Source organism: Phaethon lepturus, unplaced genomic scaffold (genome assembly GCF_000687285.1).
Source record: "Phaethon lepturus isolate BGI_N335 unplaced genomic scaffold, ASM68728v1 scaffold7463, whole genome shotgun sequence".
Classification (NCBI taxonomy): domain Eukaryota; kingdom Metazoa; phylum Chordata; class Aves; order Phaethontiformes; family Phaethontidae; genus Phaethon; species Phaethon lepturus.
In genome coordinates this window covers 1,987-12,773 of record NW_010529633.1, presented here as the reverse complement: position 1 = coordinate 12,773, position 10,787 = coordinate 1,987, and the positions used below count along the sequence as shown (strand labels likewise).

Genomic DNA, 10,787 nt, shown 5'->3' with positions numbered 1-10,787 from the left:
AAAACTACCGCAGCTCTACCTCCCGCTCCCGCAGCCCTCCCGGCCTGGCGCTGCCCCTGCCGACACGACGGACAGGACTTCCCACCGCAACCGCGAACCTGGTTGCCGCTCAGCCGTGCTGTAGCACTAACGGGACCGGCGCGCGTCGGCCTGCTAGAATACTTTTGTAATCGGTCAAGAAAAACCCACCCTTGCCTGTAAAGAATATTTAAACCCTGTTTATAATAGGTCAGGACTTACACCCAGTTACGACACAGCAGATGGCCCATCCGCATGCACAGGGCTGAGCCAAGTTGAACGAGCAAAGCCCAGATGAAGTTGTTACTGGGGTTGTGGGGGTTTTTCCATAATGTGGATATGGAGCCCTAGGCAGTTCAGTATTTTAATTTTTTTTTTTTTTTTTTTTTTTAATTCAAGTTTGTCTGTCCCACATTGATTCTGCTCTGAGCTGGTTTGCAGAGTAACCATTTGTAAGAAAAATTGTGCTGTCACCTTCAACCGTTGACCTACAAATTACACTTTTTAGGACAGGTGTCCTAATACTCAAGACTTACTTTCACAGTTAAGAAATTTCCTGCTGTACTAATTATTCTCTTTTTATTATTATTGTTAATTTTATTTTTGGTTGCAATTCTTATTTCAAGGAAAAAAAAAAAGAAGTCAGTGTTCACACTAGTCTGCAGTAGGCTGAAGCATGAGCCTGCTGTAACTTGTGGATAGCCGACTGTTCTTAAATGATTTTACAAGCTGTGCCCAAGCTGGTCCTCCACTATCGCTCTCCTTTTCCTCTTCCAGTGGCCGATGGCGTACAGGGACGGCCGGAGCTGCTGGAAGCGGGACAGGCGAGGGTGGTAAGGGAACCGGCATTGGGGGAAGGGGGGAAAAAAAAAAAAACCAAGGTAGAGGGGACTGTACAATTGCATTGAAAGCAGTTTAGCAAAAAGCGCTCTCGTTGGACAGCTTTAAGAACAATGTGAATGAAAAAACTTATAGCAACTTGGGTAGGAATCTTTGAAAATTCTATAAACATATACTTGAAATTCTGTTTGTATTAAAAAAACAAATCGCATTTTCTTCTTTCTTTTAACACTGTGTAAAAGAACATTATGCATGTGAGTGGTTTGAGAATTAAATGGTTTAATACTCAGATCCTCGTCTGTGTCTTGTAGCTGACTGGTCTGATCTGGCCCCGATTTTCTCTTTGCTGCCCACCTCGAATCAGCCGTGGTGCAAGAGCCTGGTCCCTGCTTTCCGCAGCTCCGTCCTGCCCTAAGCTCAGCGAGGCGGGAGCAGCTGGGCTCTGCCAGGCTGCTCCTCCTGGCATCTTAGATGACTCCTGTCCTTTTTAATGCTCTTTGTCTCATCACTTCTGCAGGCTGAGCCCTTTTCGGTCTCGCGGGGTGGAGAAAGCTCTGTGCTCTCGCTGCCGGCCAAGCGCCCGATTCCTGTTGCGGCAAGAGGGCTCTCGCGGCCGCGGATGGCGGGCGAAGCAGCACTTCGGTGCGGTGCCGTGCTAGGGAGCCCCAGGCCTCGCCTCAGCCCTGCTCTTCCACCACCTCCGTAGCCCAGGGCACGAGCGCAAAGGCAGAGGGTGCCGGAGGAGATGTGCCTTCCTGGGGCTGCGCAGTGAGGTAGCAAGCAGAAGATAGGATCCAGCAAGGAACGACAGAGCTTGCGAGGGCCTGAGTAGGGCAGGGAGAGGAAGAGCTGTTTTCCGAACCCTTAGTGATATCCAAAATGCTCCCCCTTTTCTTCCAGGGCCCCACACAGCCGCTTTCGGAGGTGTTGCTCTAGGCAAGCGTGTCAGCACAAAAAGGTTAAGTGCTTCACAGGTCTCACATGTGTGTCTAGGGGACCGATTGCCACAGCCCCGTGATACAACAGAGGAGGTGACACTGTGTCCAAACCACGCACCGCTGGCGGCAAACACAGCTGCTCAAACCTTCCTACTGGAGAACAGGAGAGAGAGGGCTACAGAACCTTCCAGAACTACAGCGACGTTCCCAGACATCCAGAGAGATGCACCAAACGTCATGTCATACCAGCCCTTCCACAGATCAGCACGTCTAAGTTAACTCCCTCATTGCTTGGCTCGCTGTGGCGATTCCTGCCGAGAGGAAGGTTTATAAAGGCAAATCTTTCACCGGTTCTACCAAATCCAGAGCACGCTGCACGCAGGGGAGCGGTAGCTATGGTTGTTTCAGCAGCTGTCTGCACACAGCTTTTCTGCAACGGGCACCTGACAGGACAGGACTCGCTGCCCTGTTTTTTTTTTGAACAGCTGCCTCAAATGCAGAAATCTTGGAGGAAAGCTCACCGCGTTTGCTTTGGTATCTTGAAGACAACCCTGTCAGAGGTCCTACAGCAGTATGGCCACCTTGCGTGGGCCAGAGGTCGGATGACAGACGTGGCATAGCAGCAGGCCAGGACCCCTCAAGCTCTAGGAGTAAACTTGCAGGTGAATTAACAGATTTTTAACAGCATTACGGATAGCGGTTACCTTACCTGGGCATTGTCGTGGTTCACTGACACCCCGGCTCCGGTAACCTTTAGCAAGGAGCTAGTTTAAAGCTTGCTACTCAAGACGACAGATTCACAGCCTTGGCCACGCGAGGCTTTCACTAGTGACTGCTCGGCGCTTGGACACGTCGGACACGCTGGTAGGGCTCCGGCGCTTGGCAGCTCTGACGCCCACCAGCTGTTCCACGCAGAGCTGCGTAAAGAAGTTTCTTGGCCCAGCCAGCAACATGCCATTTGGCTGCTGCTGTTCCACCAACCGCTCCAGTACGGGGCTGCTCTGCTGGGACTGGGGCATTTGTTGAAAAAGGAAAGTTTGAATAAGTCTAGGAAACACCTTAGTGAAAACTGTCCATTCAGAGATCAGTTTGTTACATACAGATCTATAGGTTTTTAATGTACCAGGGGATCAGAGTTACAGTTTGAGGACTGAAAGGGAGGAGGGTTGGATGTAAGACTGACAGCAACGCTGGACCAATGTTTAGGTGCCACAAAAATGCTGGTGCTGGAAAAATTCAGCTTCCCTTTGAATGAAGGCTGGAGCAGGTAAGGTGCCCTCTGAGCCCCCTCACCTGACACAGCAGCCCAGCTGGATACAGTCCCTCCCCGCCAAACAGTAAGACCAACCACCCCAGGAGCAGCCCAGGCTTTGTGGCAATACCCTCCTGCCCCTTTTCCAGAAGCAGAGGAGGGAGAAGCGAGGCCCTGACAGCCCCTTTAGGAGCAAGGATCAGCTATTCTGCCCATGAAGATAATGGTGTTGAGGGCGGCTTCCCGGATGAAAAGCAGGAAGGGCCTGTTGGCATTGAAGATTATTCTGTTCATGGGGAAGGAACGGCCGGAGACGGTGACAGCTGTAGCAGCTGATGCCTCACTGCCTTCTTCATTCACCTGCCAACCAAAAGAGGAGATGGGATTAAAAGACGGGCATTATGCAGCGTGTAGAGGGCTCGCCCTCCTTCCCTGCGGGAGGCGAGTGCCAAGCTCCCGCTTCCCCCTAAAGCCCCAGATTGCTGAGGAAGTCAACACCATGCGTTCAGAGCTATTTTTTTTTTCTGTTTATGCTTCACGGTTTTTTAAAAAAGAGAGGAAAACACCTCCTGGGACAAAGCAAGGCTTACCTCAAGGAAGGCTTTGTGGAAAGCCTCGGATACGTACAGGTCTGTACGGCCCTCCGCAATGATACCTAAAACCCAGAATAACAAAACGGAGAAAGTTAAAACTATGTTTTCAGACAACAGCTCAAGAGAGCTCCTTCACGGTCTACGTTCAAGCAGAAGGCACATCTGCACTAAGACAAGAATATCCTCCTCCAGCTGCAATTGACTGCTTAACTTCTACACCCTCAGTGCAGAGCAGAGCTGCGTGTCCGTGATGGGACTGACCGCAGAGTCCCTCGTTGACTGCAGCAACATCTAAATATTTTCATGTTCTTGTTCCTCACATGCTGCTGCACGTACTGCCTCTGGAGGAAGGGTTCCCCCCCCACCTCCACCCTGCACCACCCCGTCTCCACATCCGACCTGGGAGCCTGGCATTTTCTGGACTGAAGAGGTCTTCCAGCCCCATTTTTCTCAGCTTTTCCTTCACACTGAAGCTGTCCTCGACACGGAAGCGAGGGAGGTAGACAAAGAGGGAGACCTCCCTCATGGAGTCTATCCAGTCCTGCAGCTTCTCCGACGTCAGGTCTCGCTCCACCTCCACCAAGGGCGTCCCAGCATTGGGCAGGACCAGCACCATCGTGATATCGTCCCCTTTGTAAGGCAGCTCCAGCACCTGGACTTTGTCCTGGGGGATGGACACATGGTGGAATTTGGACTCTTGGTACATAATTGGGACTTTGCAGGTCTCGCCATTAGCTTTATGAAATAAATCCAGTTTTGTGTTTGGATCTGGGAACTGCGATTTCCAGTGCCCCTAAAAGGGAGAGGGAGAGGACAGAGACAAACATGAGCACCGTGTTTTCCCCCAGGGAAAAGCGCTGCTCCCCCAGTTTTGGTAGCCATACCTTAAAATAAATGGTGTTGACCAGGACCAAGACAGTGAGATCATCAATACCTCTTTCTGGGATCACTTCTGTAATGCGCTTCTCTGTCTTATTAGCCACCCACTCATTAATGATCTTCCTGGAAAGTTCTGGCTTCTCCTGAAGGGAGAGACCAAAAAAAGGTTAAATCAAGGGTTTTAAAACCCTCGGTGTTTAAACACCTCTTTGTATCCCTTCCACAGGAGACAGATTAACAGGGTGTGTGCTCGGGGAGGATGCTGCTCCCAGCGTAGTGCTGCAGCATTTAGAGATTGGAAGCTGGGAATTGACTGTGGTTAAGGCAAGCTCAGACAGCAGCTGCATCTCATACTCCCTCTTGCCTTCACTGACGTCCCACACGCCCAGAGCACAGCACTCCCTGCGGGCAAAAGATGGGGACACAGCAGAAGAAGGACAGTGGGAGGAAGAGAACCAAGCACAGAGAAATCCCGAGCAGTTCAAACTCACTTTGAAGTTCAAGGGCCAGAGTTTTGCTCCATAAACTATTTCACTGATGTTCTGGTAAGTCTCGTTAAAGACCAAAGATTTCTCCCCAAAGAGGCGGTTGGCTGATACGAGCTCAGAGGATTTATTTGCTTTCTTGTAAAGCCGACAGTTCAGCTTGGCAAAGAAGAAGTGGATCTGATCAGAAGTCTTCTCTGAAATGGTGTCAAATCGAAAGACCTGGAGGAGTCAAAGAGTGAGAAGGAATCCATGAGCAGGTTCCTGTGCTCCCACGGCTCCCAGGCCCCACAGGAAGTGGCGATACAGCCTTTGCCCAGCGCTCAACAGCCTAAATCATGGAGCAAAGAAATTTGCGGGCCCTCAGAGCTTCACTCTTCATGTTTAATTGGTGACCCAAATCTACTTAAAAGCAACACATCACCCTCACCAAAACGAGACCCTGTTTTGGAGTCTAAAATGCAGGATTAAACACCGCTCAGCATGCAGAGGTCCTGCTCCTCTTCCTAACCCTGGCTTCCTTGCTCTCCATACTCTGCCTTTGGCCTCAGCTTCTGCCTGCCTTTGAGCCAACGTCTTAGCCGCTCTGGCTCACTGAAGTTCCTTCCCTCGAGCTACGGGCAGGTCGCCTGCCTGGATCTGCCTCTTGCTCTGCCTCTGTTCCCCACCCACTTTTCCTTGTGGGGAAGTGTCAGGGGAAGAGGCATCGTTTTGTACGTGTCTACCTCAAGTGTGGGCATGACTTAGCTAGAACCTCTAGGTGGTTGTGCAGAAGACACACTAAGGTCTTGGAGATGTTTTTCTCTGTGCACTCTGACCCCCGTCAGGGAACAGGTTCTAAGTTGGCCTATGAACCACGAGGCTTTCCCCGCTGCTGTTAAAATTCACATAGTTGATGCACAGTGTTCACAACCCCCTACCACACCCCAGCGAGAGCCTGACACGAGATGAGCATCGCACCGATGGGGCCCGGGAGCAGCTCCCGCGTCAGCGCAGGTCGCAGGAGGACTCACAAGCTAAACCCCGCTATGACAATGCCAAAGGCCGCTCGTTCCTTCCCAGGAGCGATTTTCATCGCCTGTTGAGTAATTCTGGTACATCTTATTTACTTTTGCAGAGAACAGGAATACGTAGCAATCATTCTGAGGGTAGATTTCCACAGCACAGTGAATTTTTTCTGATCTGACAGTTATGATTTGGCTATTGCTATCCAACCTCAGGTCTTTAAGGCACAGAAAATCCCACAGCACGTTGCTCCACATGAACATCCAGGATCTCTGGCACCATTTCCTATGAGGCAGAGGGGGTGTTACTGGCCCTTTCGCAGGGAAAAGGGGGGATTAGGAGTGCAGCTCTGCGTCCTGGGGCGCTCAGTGAGAGAAGGGTCCCCTTCCAGCAGAAAGGGCCCCCCAGAGGGGAAGGACGTGAGTGAAGATTTTGGAGATGTGGTTCACTGCTCTGCCCAGACTGCATGGGTGATGGCAGTGACCCCAACATTGATTACTCCAAGGGCAGGATCTGCGAGGACAGCAGCAGTCGGGGACAAGCAGAGCAGTTTAATTCACACCTTGTTGCAGGGAGAAAAGCTCCTCTGGGCTGTAGTCTCCCATCTGCAAGGAGAGGAGGGACAGTTGGAAGAAAAGGCTCCCATGCTTGGGAAGCTCAGGCCCTCACTGTGCTGCTGAAATACTGTCTAACACAAGCAGACAGAAGCTATTGATTCCTGGCTGAGCACTCAGACTGCTCTGACACGTACTACAGTGAGGCCCTCAAGGAGTAACTGATTCCTGCAGGACAGCAGAGACTTGTAAGCCAGGTGGACTGCAGGGTTCCTTATTTTTGTCCCAGGGGAAAGAGAGAATGTGAAAAAGAGCCTCTCCCAATGGAACTTGCTATCTTGGCTTTTCCTGCTTTTTGCCTAAGAAAAGGCTTAGCTACATGTGCTTGCCCAGTCTTGTGAGAAACAAACTGTTCCCACTCCGTTCCCTCATCTTCCAAACGGCCTTCCTTTCCTCCAGATGAAACCTAACCTCTCAAACCCACAAAATTCACCCGGAATGCTGGATCCAAACAGGGAGTCAGAGGAAGGAGCTGGGATCTAAACAAATCCAGAGACAAGCAGCCTGGTATGTTCTTCCCAAGCCAGGGAGCCATCCTGACCCAGAGAGCCCTTTAGCAGTGGTTGGCCACTATCACCTTCGTTGTCTTTCAGACCCTGGTGACAGCTACAGGAAAAGGCTGAGGAAATGCCACCGACCTCCATGAGCTGCTGGAGGGTGCTACCACAAGCTCCGAGCTTGGTCATGGCAAAGGCTGTAGAAATGCTGAGGGGCGACATGAAGATGTTTTCCCCATTGTCCTTGGAGTCAGCCAGGTACTTGTAGAAGACAACAGCAAAGCGCGAGTTGGCCTTCGACAGCTCCCAGACCCGGGGGTTAGTAGACTCTGGGAGCTTGTCCTTCGCTGGCTCTTGCGCCTCGCCTTCCTGGAGCTTCTTCTCAGGGTTGCGATAGATGCAGATGGGATTCACCGGGATATCGCGTGGCTTCGCAGTGCAAATGTCTTCCACGACATAGTGCTCAGGGGCAGCCAGACCCCAGATGCTGAAGAGGCACACCACAAGAAGCTGCATTGTCCTGGAACTGGAAAGAGAGAGTTTATACACACTCGGCCACCCAAAACACCCACGCTGCCTCTGTAGCCCGCAGGCCCCTTTTCAGCCAACATCAGAGTGGCAGGAGCCCCACGGTCCTCTCCAGTCATCCTGTTGTCCCATAGCTGCAGGCGAAACCAGGAGGACGGACAGACACCACCAGCAGGACAAGCACACACTGCCTTTAGAAACAACACACTGAAAACGGTGCTTTCCTCAAGCCCTCTGGGTACCCTCTTTTTTAAGCAGCAGGCTCAGCCCTGACAATTTTGTACAAGAACATATGGTTTGAACCTCTGAGCTCACCGGCCAGCTGAGGTGGCTACCATGAAAGGACCCTGCCCATGCACCATTTCCCCAAGCCTGCCTGCGGCAGGAGCCAGCACAGAGCCACCAAAGCCACGCGGCTGCCCCGACCTGCAGTGCAGGTGCATTTATGCTTCCCTACAGACCCTACCCATCTTCCTCAAGGGGAGAACACCAGGGTACACCCCAAGCTCCACAGACCAGTTGGCCTTAGACAAAATGTTTTTGACCGGTTCTTTCCCCTTTTCCTGGTCTCTTTTCTCCCTTCACCCGAGCTCCTCTGTCCCCTTCAATGACTGTGCTTTCAGGCTCACCTCAGCTTTACGTTATTTAAGGTACTGATGCAGGAAACATTACAGCGGAGAAGAGAGATAAGGAAGAGGTCTCCAGGAGAGCTGGTCCCTCCATGCATTGAGCATCTTTAATCCCTAAAAAGTATATTTTACAAGCGTGCATGGTATCGCTGGTGCATCACAGCTATTCCCATCCAAAGTCGACAACACCTCAATGCAAACTGGCTGTCGCTGGTACCTGAGGAGGGTAGGCTAATGTTAACCCCATTCTAGCAAAACCAGGTCTCTCAATCTCCCAGCAAGGCAGAGAATTTATATTTTCTGCTTTTGCTAAAGCAGAGGATCTGCACACCTCATCAGCTCTGACAGCAAGGCCTCATCAGGCATCCTAGGGCTGGTGAAGTGGCACCCAAGATCTCCTGTGCACTGTGGGTTTGAGATGCCCTTTACGTGACTCTGTTGGGTTTGTTCCCATACCCCTTGGGAGGAAGCTCACAGACCACAGCCACAGCAGCTCGGTAAGCAACTACTGGAAAGGGCTGGCAGCCCACCCCAGGACTTACTCGCCATGGAAGACTTTTTCCAAAGATATGTCTAACTTAGGAAGGTCTCTGCCTGCCCCCACATACTTGCTGCCACAGCTACCAAGCACGGCCTCCTGAGTAACTAAATTACAGATCAACTGCATTTAGCACTGGTGATCCCCATGTCTGTGGTCCTGCCAGCACTGGTGGGCCAGCACCTGAGAAGAGAAAAATGGGAGTGGCTCAAGGGCCGATCTGGGATGCAGGAGATCGCTGGGTTCTTTCACAACCCCCTCCCCTGGCTCTTGGGCAATGACTTCATCTCGGCTCCGGTTCCTCAGCAAAAGCAGAGATTACCTCATTTGGCACCAAGACGGTATGGAGCCCTAAGGGGCCCTCTCTAGCATATTCTAATAGCATAGCAACAAGTACTGCAGGACGACACACAAAACAAGACATACTTGCTCAGGCCATGGCCACCACTCTTGGTGGTAACAGCAAACAGATCATCTTTCAAAAGGTTTAGGATAGATGCAACACCACAAAGGGCAGAGGAAAAAAAAAGAAATTCTAAAAGGGGAGGGAAGTCAACCAAATACAGAAACAAAAAACACCACCCAGGGCAGGAGGGCAAGAGAAAGGAAAACTATTCAGACAATTGGAAGTACTCCAGGAAACACTGCCCTTCCAAACCTTTCACTCCTACAGGAAAAATGAGCCAGCAACAAGCCACGCACGCTCCTGTGCTCCGCAGCCCGAGGGTCAGGACCCGAGCGAGCCTCCGCTGCCTGCCAACAGCCCTCCCTCACCCACGCTTCGTTCTCGCCGGCTCCAGCGGCGCTGACCTGCCCGCGGCCGGTCCCACCCCAGAAGGCACAACCTCGCTGCAGTGCCTGCCCCGTCGCTCCGCTCGCCGCCAGGGAAAGGCACGGCCGCAAGCGTGTGCTGACCGGCCCGTACAAGCGCGGCTGCCTGCTTCCGGCAAGCTGGGGGCAGATCGTGGCGTCCGCCGTCGCAGAAAATGCTGCTAATCTCATTTAAAACCCAAAGCACAAGAGCGGGAGAGCACCTCATCTTCACCCTGCCCTGAGTAAATGGGAAATGCTGCCTGCTTCTACTTCACAGTAAAGTCCTGACTCCATCAACTTAGAGGAGATACAGGACTTCATATATCAAATCTACCAGCCACTAAGGCCGGCTCAGCCCCGGCGTACCCAGTCTGCGTACGCAGCTTTTCCTGCGAGACTCAAACTACCACCCTGAGAGGCGACAGCTGCCCTTAAGAGCCCTTGCTATTTCTTAGGCCAGCTCTTCACCGTAGCGCTTGGCCAAAAAGCACTCCTCCTCCCTCCACGGCTCTTTGACACTCCCTTTTTCCCCCTGCAGCACTGCCACACATTCCAGATGTCAACTGCTTTCATCTTGGAAGGATCCCAAAATTGTTACCACAACATCGCTGCCTGAAAGGCGTTACTGGCAAGGAAGAATGTAAAAATTAGGAAGGGTTCTTTTCCTCTGCTTCACCCTTACAAGAAGTGTAGAAAGCCAAGAAACAAGTTGCTGATTCAGCTCAAAGTCAGAAGGTTCTGGGAAAGTGTAGAGAAACCCCTCCCATCCCATGCCTGCTGTGCAACACAGCCACACTCCAGCCAGCACAGCCCTTTTCCATCCCACTGTCGCTCATCACTGCATGAAAGGATGGCTGACTGGGCTTGCAGACCCACAGCTTGTCCTCCAGCAACCACCCTACTGAACCTTCCGGTGCCACCCACGGCAGTGTGAACGTCCCGCAGCACCCACAGAGCACGCTAAACAGCCCAGAAGATGTTAAGTACCTCAACCATTTTGAGATTGACTTAGGCTTTTGAGAAGAAAAGCCTTCCTCATCCCTCCCTACCCCAAAAACAGAGTGCAAAACAAATCAGCAGTGCTTTTTTACAGCCGGGCAAGAGATCAGCTATTACTCAGGACAACCTGACCTTATGAACTGCTCTCCACACCATGAA

At 51.8% G+C, this 10,787-nt stretch overlaps 1 protein-coding gene across 1 annotated transcript; it reads right to left on the bottom strand.

Moving 5' to 3' along the window:
* Nucleotides 1-2,888: 2,888 nt before the first annotated feature.
* Nucleotides 2,889-7,637, bottom strand: SERPINC1 (serpin peptidase inhibitor, clade C (antithrombin), member 1). The gene is made up of 6 exons (XM_010283993.1): nt 7,263-7,637; nt 5,012-5,227; nt 4,526-4,663; nt 4,041-4,434; nt 3,639-3,703; nt 2,889-3,408 (listed from the first exon to the last, which is right to left on the bottom strand). The coding sequence occupies exons 1-6, from the start codon at nt 7,635-7,637 to the stop codon at nt 3,235-3,237; spliced, it is 1,362 nt and encodes a 453-aa protein (XP_010282295.1). The 3' UTR covers nt 2,889-3,234.
* Between the last annotated feature and the right edge of the window lie 3,150 nt (nt 7,638-10,787).